General features: G+C 39.8%; 3 protein-coding genes across 17 annotated transcripts in view; 2 read left to right on the top strand and 1 right to left on the bottom strand.

Moving 5' to 3' along the window:
* The window catches only part of LOC120904739 (putative uncharacterized protein DDB_G0289263), a 33,550-nt gene extending 31,809 nt beyond the window's left edge, over positions 1-1,741 (top strand). For 14 of the 15 annotated variants that reach the window (XM_040315006.1, XM_040315012.1, XM_040315007.1 and 11 more), the window contains one exon: positions 234-1,741. In XM_040315006.1, coding sequence (XP_040170940.1) covers positions 234-576 — 343 coding nt within the window. In that variant the 3' untranslated portion in view covers positions 577-1,741. The remainder of the gene's footprint in view (positions 1-233) is intronic. The other variant, XM_040315004.1, reaches the window with a different exon arrangement.
* A 160-nt stretch (positions 1,742-1,901) lies between these two features.
* LOC120904741 (general transcription factor 3C polypeptide 3) lies at positions 1,902-4,742 on the bottom strand. The gene is made up of 2 exons (XM_040315015.1): positions 3,173-4,742; positions 1,902-3,117 (listed from the first exon to the last, which is right to left on the bottom strand). The coding sequence occupies exons 1-2, from the start codon at positions 4,628-4,630 to the stop codon at positions 1,957-1,959; spliced, it is 2,619 nt and encodes an 872-aa protein (XP_040170949.1). The 5' UTR covers positions 4,631-4,742; the 3' UTR covers positions 1,902-1,956.
* Positions 4,743-7,386: 2,644 nt separating this feature from the next.
* Positions 7,387-14,171, top strand: LOC120904571 (serine palmitoyltransferase 1). The gene is made up of 7 exons (XM_040314662.1): positions 7,387-7,571; positions 10,664-10,851; positions 10,929-11,416; positions 11,497-11,824; positions 11,919-12,154; positions 12,245-12,374; positions 12,450-14,171. The coding sequence occupies exons 2-7, from the start codon at positions 10,801-10,803 to the stop codon at positions 12,624-12,626; spliced, it is 1,410 nt and encodes a 469-aa protein (XP_040170596.1). The 5' UTR covers positions 7,387-7,571; positions 10,664-10,800; the 3' UTR covers positions 12,627-14,171.
* The last annotated feature ends 56 nt before the right edge of the window (positions 14,172-14,227 follow it).

Genomic DNA, 14,227 nt, shown 5'->3' on the forward strand with positions numbered 1-14,227 from the left:
AATTCTCAAATAATTTCAATTGAGAAATATGTAATTAAGACGTGCAAAGGTTTGCTATATCTGTGCTTTAGCTATAACTGATTCCGTTTCCAATTGCATTTGCTATTTGTGTGATACAACGTGATGTACATGCGCATCTCAACATAAATTGTATCACCAACGATTGCCTTACTAACTGCTTTCTCTTATGTCACTTATTTTTGGATTCCCATCATCACTTCGACAATTCATAGCAGTCTATCTACGCAGTCACCACCAGACTACGCACCCCCTGTGCCTATACGCCAAGCACGGCCGAATTCTCGCAGCTCAACTACCAGTCAGAGCCAACCGGCGCAGTCAACGAACGAACCGTTCAATAGCCTTTCGTTACACACAGCCCTTCCACCGATCACGTCCGCTATTATCAAGGGCCACAGAATGGAGGCCCATCTCATGAAAGATAGTCCAGAGGGGGGCCCGAATCTGATCATGAATCCAATGTCCAAATTTTGCCATGAATGTGGCGCACGCTTCATGATTAGTAGCGCTAAGTTTTGCATGTCGTGCGGCGTACGACGAATTATGCTGGATTAGATTAAAATATCATTTCTTATATGTAATACACGACATTTTTATTTAAGATTCTGTTAAAATCAACCATCTACTCGAGTCTCGCTAACAGATTAAAAGTTGTACTGACAAGGATTGTTTATGTTACCACACCAAATTATTAGATAATCCATTTAAAATTACTCAAATATATGCAAACAATAAAACAGATACGTTGTAATTGAACTTTTTAAAGCACCGCATATTAACAAAGACTGAACACTGTTCTACCGATATTAAGTAGACCACCTGCTAATGAGAACGCTATGTTGATACAATTATCTGTTTCCGCATTTACTACCACTCTTCATGATTTAGCATTGTTAAGTGAAGAAATGTAATACACTCACACTTAAAACAAATTTAACATTCACCATAAATCACCAAGATATTAGACATTATAATTAACAATGCAATTAAGTTTTAAACTCTGTATTTTTGTTTTTATAATTTAATAATTCACTTGCTAATGATAATACATGGATTGGAAATCGTGCATTAAACAAACCCGACAACTAAAGTGAACCTAATTGTTGATTATACGTGCTACAATGGTATTAAATGATATATTAAATGATACAATCATACAATTGAAAAAAACTATCTTCCTAAATTATTTAAACCATTTTAGATCAGCTTTTTAATAACTTCAAATCTAATACATACCAATATAATTCCTTGCAATCTTTCATGTCCTGTTGTTTTTTTTCTCTACAATACTAAGCACGGATGATCGTCAATTACATCACGGTGAAATCGAAACATTTGAGAATATATTGCTGTGAGGAACACTACAAATTTCACTTCACATTTCTGCTGAAGTGATGGTAATAAACTACTTTTACAAATACAAAGTCGTTTGAATAGATCATGATTCATGAAACTAATAATGCTTTCAGCGTGTTACAGTACGGTGGGAATTGATGTGGAATCAACAGAAAAACTATTTCTAGACCTTTGTTGTTAATGACTAATCAAAGTGAGATAACTATACAAGACAAATACTGTCGTGAAAATGATCATACAAAATGAAGTGTCATGAATGAAATAACGTTCTGTGGAAAATACTGAATAATTTCGAAACTGGAACTTCTGATAGATAAATCAAGTGTTAATATTTTAACGAATTCAATAAAAAATAACAAACAGTTTTTGGTGGTATTATATGGCAAAAATATCCGAAAATTAGATTAAAAAAAAGAGACAGCATGAAACAAAGGATAATGCAGTGCGATCGTTGCGATGGGAGATTTGGCTTGTTGAAAGTAATCAATTAATCGATTACGGATAGCAAACTCAAACTACACGAATACAAACATTACAGTTAATATATTTTTCTATTTACAAAAGAAATAGTTGAAACGCTTACACTTGTATGTATTCATATAGATATTTACGAGCTAGCTCATAATTTCCACTTCGCTTGTAGATGAAGCTCAAATTGAACGCTGCCTCGGCCTTTAAATCTAAATACTGCGGATTTTCCTTTACAACTGCACTGTCAAAGCTCAGTACCCGTTTATAGTAATCGACCGCTAGATGCAGCAATCCCAACTGGTGATACATACGGCCCAAGTTGTAAAAGGCTTCGTGGCGTAATTCTTCCGGTCGGCCGGTGAGATACTTTTCCATAAACACGTTTGCCTGTGCGATCAACGATTGCTTCTTGTTGGTAAACTTTTGACACGCGATCTGTGTCAACGTAACGGCGATCATCATCGCGTGCAGTGGATCGTTAGTAACGAGGTATATTTTGTTGTACTCATTTAAGGCATACTTGTAGGTAGAGCAGTTGAGATGATAGTTTGCTATCAGCACCTTCGGATAGACGCCGATGCCCACTGAGCGAAAGAAAACCCTTGCCAAATAGCGATGGTACCGTACGTCGCCACTGATAAAGATGACTAAATTGAACAAATTCCAAAGCTGCGGATGGTTGATCTTTGCTGCGAATGCATCGCCTTTCAAGTTGAACAACGGACGAATTTGGTCACGAATAATGTTTAACCCGAAGGTGGGATCGCGATTGTAAATGCACGCCGTCAATGCAAGCTGCTGTAGTTCCGGTCGATAGTTGTAAAAACGCTTCGAGGTCTGCAAGGTAAATACCAGCTTCATGTAGTAGGTATAGTCGCGAAGCTCGTCAGCCACGGTCAGTAAGCGCAGCACAAGTTCCCACTCAGTCTCAACCGACAAATCGTTCCCGGTTACGAAATCTGGCACACCCTCGCCAGGAGTGCGATCTTTACACTCATGATATTTCACGTGCGATAGAACCGCAATATCTTGACGCTTCCGGATCTGATAGCAATGACGCGCCAGTAGCATAAAACCGGCCGCTAGAAACTGTTGGTAGCGGCCTACTTCGTGCAGCAGCAGACATCGTTCATGCAGTACCTCGGGATCGAGATATTCTTTGTCTGGGTCTTGTTCCAGTGCTTGCAGTGCTTCATCGTATTTGCCTTGCTTTTTAAGCAAAGCGGCCAGCGCCAACCGCGCGTCTAGATGATGCGCAAGGGAAATCACCTACAACCAAGACATACAATTAGGTCCGAAAAGGAGAGATGCAGTTTTACTTTACCTTCTCATATCCGATAATAGCCTCATCGTAGTTTTCTATGCATCGCGAACAATCGGCGTACCGCAACCAGACTGCGGCAAGCGAGAACTTTTTACTCTTAATCAATGGCACCAGCAGCCGAAGAGCCTGGTGGTAGTGTTCTTCGTTCATCAGCGCTTCAGCAACATCCAGATAGCAATCACCAGCGTTCTCCGGATCGATATGTGTCAGAATGTCGTCTATGGCTTTATCGAAACACTGTTCACACTTCAGATGCACAAGCACGACTGCTAGCTTCGTACGCAGATCGAGCACTATGTCACCCGGTATATCGATGGAAAAATTAGGACTCAGCTGGGTTCCCTCAGCAGCTCCCATATCGTAGTTGTGGAGTTCTACGTTAGCGTGTACTGCTAGAATATCTAACGCTCGACGGTAGTGGCCGTTGGCTATTAACAATTCAACCAGCAGATTAATGTCCTCCATGTTAAACTTCTCCTTGGCCGTTCTGTACGCCTGCTGCATTGCATCCAGCGCAGCACTGACGTTGGTTTCCTTGTGGAATTTTTCTGCCACCCGTTTGGCGATACTGATGAGAAAATCGGCCTGTTCCTTAGGGATAAAGGGTAGCATGTTGTAGTAGTACTTGAACGCTTGCTTTTCGTCCCTTGTCTCCATGAGGCGTGCTCGCTTTAGACGCATGTCGATATTTTTCGGATTGGCTCTTATGCTTCGTGTGTAGCATTTCAGCGCTTCGTCAATATCGCCGCGTTCGATAAATATTTCCGCCACACGTGCCCACTGCTCCGCATCGGAAGGGTTCAAGTGGGCCGCAATTTGCGAATACTGCAGATACTTTTCCGGATCGTCCATCTCGTGTATCTGTGCGAGCGTAATGAATGGTTCGTGAGCCAACGGAACTTGTCGGATAATTTCCATACACAGATCTTCCGCCGTGCGCACGTCACCCCTTGCATAGCAAAGGTTTGCCTGTCCCATTAAACCTTGCAGGGCCGCTGGAAGAAACCGTCGCTGGCGACGCAATGTCACCTTGCCCTCCGTTCTTGGAGACCCTTGCAAGTTACCTCTCAAAACATCACGCCGTGCATTGCTGTAGTCCTGAAAAAAAGTGGTCTTTTTCTTATGACTCTGATCAACCTCGGCATCTTCGTCGTCCAGGTCGTCATCCTGCTGCATGCGCGCCTGATACTCGGAGAAGGTAATTTCCCGTGCAACAAGCTTCTTGATCAAAACCTCGCGCTGGTGTGTATTTTCGTCGTCGGTTTCCGATTCCGATTGGGCGGAAGAGTTCCCACCGGCAGATGAAGTCGAGGGAGCATTATACGAACCGGTTTGCATCATCGCCGGATGTTGTTGCACTTCGACAAACTCCGATAGATCCGATTCATCAACTTCATCCACCTCCAATTCCTCAATTTCTACATTGGAAGCATCGTATTCAACATCACTATCCGCCATCGTGCTGTAATTAGGCAACTTTTAAGGAAATCTAATCTTTGCGGCAATAATTTGGTAGTTTCTAGTTTTCGAGTGGTAAACAAATGAACAAAACACGGCTGTTGTCAAACAACCCCGACAGTTCGGGTTGAAAAGAGGCAGATAATGGTTTCAACACACTCTGTCCTTGTTGCACAATCACAAGGTTGTTAAGCTCTTCAACACGGCTTCTACATAAACCTCGGCTGATCAGGAGCAATATTGAAAGAAAAAAAGGATTTTTTTTATGAAATTACAAAATTAACTTGTTCATTGAGCTTAGTAATTATTAATATTTCAGGCTTTCTGCAAAAATTAGCATAACGAAAATTTTGATAATACAGTCTAATTTTCATGTAATTTTGCTTGAAGTGGTAGGTTTTAGCCACTAATTTAGTTATTCAATCTGAATTCAAGTGTAAATCACATTTTTTTATCTTTTAAAATGGTTTTTAAAATTCGACCAATAGGGAATTTATTTTGCATTTAACATCCGATGTGTCAAATTACTACAATTTGCTCAAAGAACTGTCAAATTTAAAACATAGCGTACAGGCGGTCCCCGAGATACAGGGTACCTCTTATACGCGGATTCGGAGATACGTGGTTTTCCAAATCTGACAGTTATTTGAGCAAATTGTACTGATTTGACACATCCATTGTGAAATACCAAATAATTTCCGTATTGATCGAATGTAAAATCCCAAGTAGCCTTAAGAAACTCTATTTGATTATTAACAGTTTTTTAAAGCCTTTAATAATCAAATAGAGTTTCTTAAGAGAATATGACATTTCCCAGCGTTACATCATAACGACGTATTCCGTTACACTCGTTTTTTTCGATTCGGGTTAACATAACACACAGTGTTTTTCAAATTTTATCTACACCATTTCCAATTTATTCAATATTCGGAAAATCATTTTTCATTCTTATTTATGTAATAATGCGTATTTATTTTTACATCAAACTTTTTTTTTATTAACTGTTTGAAAACTATGTGTTTTCTTTTATTCCTCTGTTTGAATCTGCGGTGATAATAAAAAAAGAATTTAAAAAAAATTAATATTTTCAATAATACATGTGAAAGTTTGATAAAGGGTATGCAATATTTGCAAATGAGATTTTTTTTCAAAAAAATGTATATTTTCTTGGGCAAAATAATATGCTCTTGATGACGATAACTTTTGAGACATACTGTATATGGTCACGTACATGGCGCCTCCATTTCTTATGTCAAAAAGTTCGTCAAGCTTCGTGCGTGTAGCTTGCGTGTAGATGGCAACAAAACCAAGCATCTGCGACAATTTCTATCAGCTATTGTTTAATTTGTGTCTCATCGTGATTTTATAACAGGTCAGAGTATTGATATTACCAATATCTTTACATGAGCTACATAAGTTTTATATTCCGCAGCATATTTGATTTGGATAGCGTTTGGACATCATGTTTTTCGTCGACTGCTGCAGCTGACCTCCATGCTGATATTATGGAAGAAACCCATGGAATGAAAGAAACGTATGTGATACAGTGACAATATGCAGTGACAAAACGATGAAATGTCGAATAAAAGTATTTGTGGTGAATTTATGCATTTATTCCATGAAATATTAAAACCTTCTGTTGTAACTTAACGAAGATCTATAAAATACATATAGAATGAGACAGAGCAATACAGCCATCTCTGTCGATTTGTTCGTTGAGTTTGACATTTTTCGTTAAAAATACCGGCAAAATTTTAATTTTTAACGAAGCATTGACGAAGCCAGGAAAGCGTTACGCAGTGTTTTAAGCCCTGAAATTACTGCTGTATGGAAAGCTAAAAGTAATACTTTTAGGCATACTTTTAACGGTTTCTTAACAGGATTGTGCTACTTGGGATACCATTTCAAACGGTTTAAAACTGTACAATTCATTAGAAACATATGAAATAATTAATTTGGTGGCTAAAACCACCCCCTACTTGCAAAATTGCACGAAAATTAGTGATATTTTGGCTGGAAATCACAAGATTCGACACGGAAATTCGAGATACGCGGTATTTTGCGGCCGATTTCGGTCCCCATTAACCGTGTATCTCGGGGACCGCCTGTATAGCGAAATCACGTACAGTCTGTTCCCGAGTTACACGGTTCTCGACTTACGCGGATTCGGAGATACGCGGTTTTCTTAATTTGACAGATTAACTGTCAAATCAATACAATTTGCTTCAAGATCGGTATAAATTGCATTTTTGCTAACAAATTGAAACCGCTTAAAAGCCAGAAATATTAGAATTTTCTGCACGAATCATTACAAATAAATGATAAAGTGTATAAAAGTACTATATTTAATCAAAAACTCGGAGTAATCAATAGAATTTTAGTCAAAAAATGTGAAATTCGACTTACGCGGATATTCGAGTTACGCGGATTCGTTGGGAACGCAGAAACCGCGTAACTCGGGAACAGACTGTATATCGATTATGGCGTATATCGGGGAATACCTGTACATGTTTGTTTAAATTGAGACAAAATAAAGAAGAATAAAATGTTTATTTAAGTGTTCAAAAATTAAAGTTGACAAAATCATTTCCTTGAATGAGCGTAATTTATCAAAAGATCAATAAAAATAAACGATAATACTGCACGCAGACCTTGGTCTTGAGTGGCCTTCATTTACATCAAAACTCATCAAACTCACGCTGGAGCTGTGACCGCTACCTTAGGAAATGACGTGCCGTGTCAAAATTCTGCTCACCGGGTAGTTTCAGGCCCGACTCCGCTGATGTGACACCGCTTAGCAATTTCTTCTTCGGGCGCGGAGCTGTGGTAAAAAAAGGTCGTGCATATTTTCACCAGATGCTAGCGTAAAACATCTCTTGTGGCGGAAAACGTGAAAAGAATCACGGTCTCGCTAGTAAATGCTAGTTTTCAACAGTACTGGGTAAGACCAGATATTTATCGGCACTAGCATAACCGGGTGTGCAGGTTTACGTGTCTTTTTTTTTCTTCGGTCGACCAAGTGGATAAAACACTGCAGTAGAATATTATGGTGTGAGCGGTGCGTGACCGCAATCGAAGTTTTGATTGTGTGTGACTGGATGGAATTTAGAATATACAGTATAATAACGATTTTTTGATTCATTCATGGGCGGGCAGGAATCTACTAGAACGATTTGCTTGCATGCTCGCTCGCACGGGTTCCGTAGAGTTGTTCGGCAGTGAAATCAGGAGGGGGACCCGGTAAACGTGTGACCGCAATAGAGCGGGACCGAACGTGTGGCGCGTGGTAATGTGATGTGTTATCAGTTTTGGATTATTTGGTGAATCATTCCCCCCTCGGATCGGATGATGTGAAGAAGTGTTCGCATTCGCCAATTAAGTGCCCTTGAATTTAAAAGGAAAAACTTGCTTATCGAAAAAGAGGCCCACCAGCGGGTGTAACATGAAGCAGCGAAAGGTTGAAGAAAAGGCAATGTAACTTTAAATTTAGACGGCATTAACCACACCAGGATGGGCCCATAATACGTCCAAAAAGCAGCTCATCGAAAGAAGCCGTACAAGTTCGCAGAGGGGCCGCTCTATGTGGAAATGTACGAGCGAACGAACGCTTCACGTGCTTATCTGCATGAGTCCCGATTGGTGGAAATGAGTCACATTTGCACGAGAGGGAACAGGCGTACAGTTTTACGAATACACCTGTCTCTGCTTCCAGCCGGTGCCCCAAACTGAATATTACAACACCCCGTCTAGAAAGCTCCATGGGCAAGCCTTCGGGCGGGCTGACCTCAAAGATAAACCAAGGGTAGAGATTGGAAGTTTTTTTTTCATTTGAATATCGTACCAGCATTTAACTTATTTCGAGTGGGCTGGCGATTAAAAACGAGTGAAAACATTCTGCAAAACCGTAAACATCGTGCATTTCGAACATTGTGAAATACCTAAAAAATGAATGCCCAAGGACGCTTTCGAGAATGCTTTCTAAATGAAGCGATACTGTTGTGTTTTTAGTTCTAACCGTGAAAATGGCAGCATATCTTGAGAAACAATATAAATAAGTTTGTTTTGTCGAACCGTTCATGCAATACCGATTTCGTTGCAAACTGTTCGAAACTTTCTCCCGCTTCATTTTAGTAACGCGCGTCTACTTGCGTGGCCCGGATTTACGACGAACGCACCACGAATAGCAACTAACTAAAAGCGATTCACGTTGATGGTAAATTAAGGGAGCGAACAATATTTTGCTTTGTTTGGTTTGATTATTGAACCTTGATTGGTGGTTACATAGTGACAAAGAAAGTTAACATACTTTCGTCACTGTGTGTCATATGCTATCTATAGTTTCCAATCTTCTGGTTAAAAATACATGACCATAAATGAGTTGAATTTCAAGAGAATGTCTGATTGTATTTGTACAGCGACAAATAGGCCTAAATGGAATAGATATATCTTAACGAACGTTTAATCATATGAAGGAGTGTGATATGATCAAATCTGTAATGAAGCGCTTCGCTCCAAACATGCTTTAGGGAATGCTTTCTAAATGAAGCGACGCCGTTCTTTCTAAGCACTTCGCCAATATCGCCTGACGAACAACCGACGAAAAGGAGCAAATGTTTTCATGACAAATAAGTAAAATAATTTAATTTATCCAACGTTGTAACAAATGCTTGTTTATTGTGCAGATTGTTTCAACAATGATTCCAATATTGCTTAGAGCCGAAATGTAGAAAGAGGATTTTATTGTGGTATTCTGTGGTTGTTGTCCATATTTTATGACTTCCAATTACCACATGTCGCAACGGACATTTGCTAACGAATCGAACCGTAGCTTGGTCTGAGCTGTTGCTGTTTAGCACTTGCACCTTGAGAAGGTGTTATGTCTAGTGATGGATATGTAAAAAAAAAACATACGGGGGTTACCTACAATGTTACAGATTTTATGTGAAAAACTGGTTCCGATGGTAAAAGTACTAACAAATATATATTCAACCACATTTTGTGTATCTATTTAGCAATTGTGTATGATACAGTGGTTAATAGAAACTAACCCGAATGCCATTACGATCACCCAAGAGCGGGTAACTGACTTTTTTTTGCTGTTTGATAATGAGCTGCATTTTCTGAGCCAAAAAAGCCGACTTACTCTGTAAAGCTGATCGAATTAAAAATGCGATTAAAATGTAAAATAGAACATTCAACAGTACAACATCATGTCACGAGTTTGCCGAGGTCTGACCACTTCCTGTGTATATTTACATGTTTGCGATGAACAACACGATGAACCCCTATCGATGTTATCCGGCTCACGCGATGCAGTATCATAGGCACAAATCCGAACAATTGGGTTGGCTAATGTACCGGTAACAGTCTAAAAACCTTCTCTCAAATAAATGATGGTAGTGATTTAACATTTAAATTTATTATTCTCTAAACAGACACATTCAATTGTATTGCCAGTTTCGCTGATTGCGATGGTGTGAGTTTAGTAGTGCACTGTGATGCCATAAATTTTTATATTCTTTTTTTTTGTATTGATAACGTATCGCATTCTTTTATCCCGCTGATAAAAGGGGGGGACGGTTTATTGCATGATGTGTTACATAGTGATTCAGATTGGGAAGTTGCTGCACATTCGTGCAAGCAGGGGGAACTTCTTTACTATGTTACGTCACTTGACGTCGAAATTAATCAGCCATTAAGATTAGACACCCTTCCTATATTTACGTCTTTGCTATGTGTTGCTTAAATGTGTGGCTATGTTAAGTCTGCCATCATATTTACCACCGAATACGGACGTCCAATAGCATCCACCGGTTCCTATACTTACGATGCTCTGGCATTCATTGTACACAAAGTAAATTTGCATTGCTTGTTGTTGGTACACACACCACCGTCGTCATCTCTGACTAAATGACGCTAATTGACATAGTCTGATGTTGATCTTGAATGCTCTTCAGTTGGCTTTTTTTTCCTGCTGTACTACTTGTACATATCTTTTAATCCGTGCATTTTTGTTTAAATATTCCATTCCAGACATCTTCTACCAAGCGTCCGTACTGAAATCGCTGTGTTACGCGGTGGATATTTAACCCGGAGTGCTGGTTGTTAGCTAACAACGGGTCTCACAACCAATTGCGGGTCAAGTAACCAGTATTGGAACAACGCACAAAATGGTTAACACACCGTACATAATCAATGAAATTTACGACATTCTTCAGAAGGTAATAATGCTTTATTAAATCTGCTATTGTGGTGTATCTACCCGATTGGTCTAATGTTGTTTTCAATTCAATTTCAGTCCTCGCCGTTCGAATTGACATTGGAGGCCTTGCTGGCATTGGGAGTAATATGGATAGTGTTTTACAAACGCACGACAAAGAAGATGCCCATGTCCGAAGAGGAAATTCTTGCACGGTGGACACCGGAACCACTCGTGGCAGAGGTACCACAGGACCATCCAGCGCTGAAAACAAAGATTGTCGAGGGACCAGTCGGTAAAATGGTGAATGTAAATGGCAAAGAGTGCATCAACATGGCCACACACAACTATCTCGGGCTGGCTGAGGACGAAGACATTAAGCAAGCGGCGATAAAGAGCTTGCGAAAGTACGGTGTCGGTTCTTGCGGTCCGCGCGGATTCTACGGTACAGTCGATGTGCATCTCGAGCTCGAAGAACGGTTGGCGAAATTTATGAACGTGGAGGAAGCTGTAGTGTATTCGTACGCGTTTTCCACTATAGCTAGCGCAATACCGGCCTATTCGAAGAGGGGAGATTTGATTTTCGTGTATGTACTAAATCGAATGATTGCGGCTCTACTTTTATTGCTGACGGGGTTTTTAATCGCTTTTTTTTTTTTGTTTACAGTGACGAGTGTGTTAATTTTGCTATTCAAAAAGGATTGGACGCTTCACGAAGCAAGATTTTTTACTACAAACACAACGATATGGACGATTTGGAGCGATTGCTTCAAAAGCAACAGATTGAAGACAAGCGTAATCCGGCAAAAGCTAAAAAGACGCGACGTTTTCTGGTAGCCGAAGCCATCTATATGAACACGGGTGAGGTTTGCCCCCTGCCTCGGTTGGTGGAATTACGTGCTCGTTACAAACTACGCTTTTTCTTGGATGAAAGCATATCTTTCGGTGTGTTGGGAGATAGTGGACGTGGGTTGATTGAGCACTGCAATGTCGATGTAAGTATAGCCTGGGTAATCCGATCCCCAAGCGTCGGGTAACATGAACTAAAAAGGCCATGGATTAATGTATGCTCGTGTTACACGGCTTCAGAAAACGGAGGTTGATTTGGTGTCGGCTGGGCTGGAATGGTCAGCCGCAACGATCGGTGGCTTTTGTGCTGGTTCCTCGTTCATCGTGGAGCATCAGCGGCTCTCCGGATTAGGGTATTGTTTCTCTGCCTCACTACCACCCTTGCTTGCACAGGCTGCCATCAGTGCGCTGGATCGATTCGAAAGCAACCCACGAATATTCGTCGAACTAAGAGAACGCTGTCGAATGGTTTCAAAGTAAGTATTTTAAATTTAAAAAAAGTAGTGTTCCGTGGTTGTATGCAATGGTCTGTGAAAATATTTATCCTTCTTAATTGCGTGTTTTAGCAAACTTTCTCAACTGAAACACTTCCAATCAAGAGGTGATCCACTATCTCCAGTGAAGCATTTATATCTAAAACACAAACATGAAAGCTGGGCGCATGAAAAGATGCTTCTGGACGAGATTTCTACTGAGGTAAAAAGCAATTACATTAAGTGAAATGCTTTTTTTTAATAATACAATAAACTCTTTCTGGTCTGGTCATTTCAGTGCATCGACAACGGTTTAGCGGTGATAGCGGCAGAGTATTTGGAAACCATGGAAAAGCATTGCCCAAGGCCAAGTATTCGATTAACGGTTAATCGTTTGCTAACGGAAAAGGAAATAGACGATGCTTTCCGAATTTTAGAACATGTTTCAGAGAAAGTTTTTGCAAGTGCGGGTTAAAATAAGGATGGTAAGATATTCCCACTTTATGATGCTACCGGTGACATAAGCTCACGTACACATAACACAAATTGTTGCGTACCAGGGGGCTTACACAGCTACACATACCTTCTTATTCTGCTCCTATTTGAAACAATGATCAAAAAGAATTATGAATAAAATAATCATAAATGGCCCTCCTGTAAACAGGTGCAGCAAATTGTGACCCTTCGTCCTGGTTGAGTCATTATAAGCATCTCCAAATGCACAATGTAATTTGATGGGTGGTTTAATTATATTATTGTGAAACATAAACAAAACCCCGGAAGAGAAAATGTCACGATATTTTTTTTAATGATTACAAAAGAATTCAAAAGAAACTTCTTCTGGCTTGTGATCAAACCACTATGACAAAAAACTAGCGCAGCCAGAATACTAGCCAGAAGGCGCCATTGCTGTAAGAAACAAATAATGCCGCATCTATATTTTAGTGAATTTTCGTTAGACACATTCATTCAGCATTGTATGGTTGGAAGGTTGAACCTTTTGTGTATGGTTATGTTAAAACATGTTCACGATATCTGTTTTAAGCGCGTATGTCGATGTATATTTTCCGATACTTTCCGTCAAACTATATAGCTTTTACCACTATTTTGACAGCATGTCATTCATAACAGCTTATAGTCTAATAGTCAACAATAAGTTTGCAAATTAAAGTAAGTTTTGTTGTTAACATAATCCCCCGATTACTTTGTATGCGAATGTACAAAACAGGCAGAACAACCAGCACCACCAGTATCTTTGATAGTATGTAGGCATTTGCTTTAGATTTTTAAGAGATCAAGAGAGGGTCGTGTTCATGCGAATCTAGAATTAGATGGAAGTGTGCGGTAAACACAGCGGGCTAGACAGCACTGGAAAGGACGCCAAGTAATGCTAGTATTATTAAACAAAAGCGTAACCAGAAAATAACCCGCAAATATGGCATATTTCCGAAATGAAAAGAAAAGAAAATCACACACACACACACAGAGCAAAGCACGTGTGTACAGTTGCATGAAACACATGAGCCCTCTGGTTCGATCGAATGATAGGGCCTTAAGCTTCAGAAGCAAATGCTTGAAGTTATTTAATAACGAAAATCGTGAGACGAAATCGACTATCTGTTCTATTGCTTTTTTATCGTCTCAACATAAGCTGATCATTATTCCCCCCATTATCTTTTGCATGCGGTACATCTGTTTAAAACCGTGATTTCAACTTCCTATGCTGAGGGGACAGTATTGTTGTTGTCGTCACGAGATCACGGTATGTTTGTTTTAGTTTGCCAAAATGTGTACACAACGTGCTTTGTGCGATGCATACTTGTACGCCGGGGTATGTCCACTGTACGAACCTTCTGTTTTTGGTAATAGATTATCAAAAACAACACAGAGTAAAATAAGTAAAAACGCTTTGCGAGATAAAGTCAATACTTAAACAGTGCTTTAAAGGATAAGCTTAAACGGAGGATAAGTTATGTATGAGGTTTTCGTAGACACTGGAATAAAAACGGGAAACTTAAAACACCAACACTTTCAGTTTGATCTGTGCGGGGAACGGTTTTTACGAAAGAATAAAAA

The sequence above is a fragment of the Anopheles arabiensis genome, chromosome 3 (genome assembly GCF_016920715.1).
Source record: "Anopheles arabiensis isolate DONGOLA chromosome 3, AaraD3, whole genome shotgun sequence".
NCBI classification, from domain to species: domain Eukaryota; kingdom Metazoa; phylum Arthropoda; class Insecta; order Diptera; family Culicidae; genus Anopheles; species Anopheles arabiensis.

Excerpts from the sequence above, each read along its gene's own strand:
- LOC120904741 (XM_040315015.1), bottom strand. The coding sequence starts at position 4,630 with ATGGCGGATAGTGATGTTGAATACGATGCTTCCAATGTAGAAATTGAG. Across the intron at positions 3,118-3,172 it reads CTATTATCGGATATGAGAAG|GTGATTTCCCTTGCGCATCA; the intron begins GTAAAGTAAAAC and ends TCTTGGTTGTAG.
- LOC120904571 (XM_040314662.1), top strand. The coding sequence starts at position 10,801 with ATGGTTAACACACCGTACATAATCAATGAAATTTACGACATTCTTCAG. Across the intron at positions 11,825-11,918 it reads TTGAGCACTGCAATGTCGAT|AAAACGGAGGTTGATTTGGT; the intron begins GTAAGTATAGCC and ends ACACGGCTTCAG. Across the intron at positions 12,375-12,449 it reads TGGACGAGATTTCTACTGAG|TGCATCGACAACGGTTTAGC; the intron begins GTAAAAAGCAAT and ends TGGTCATTTCAG.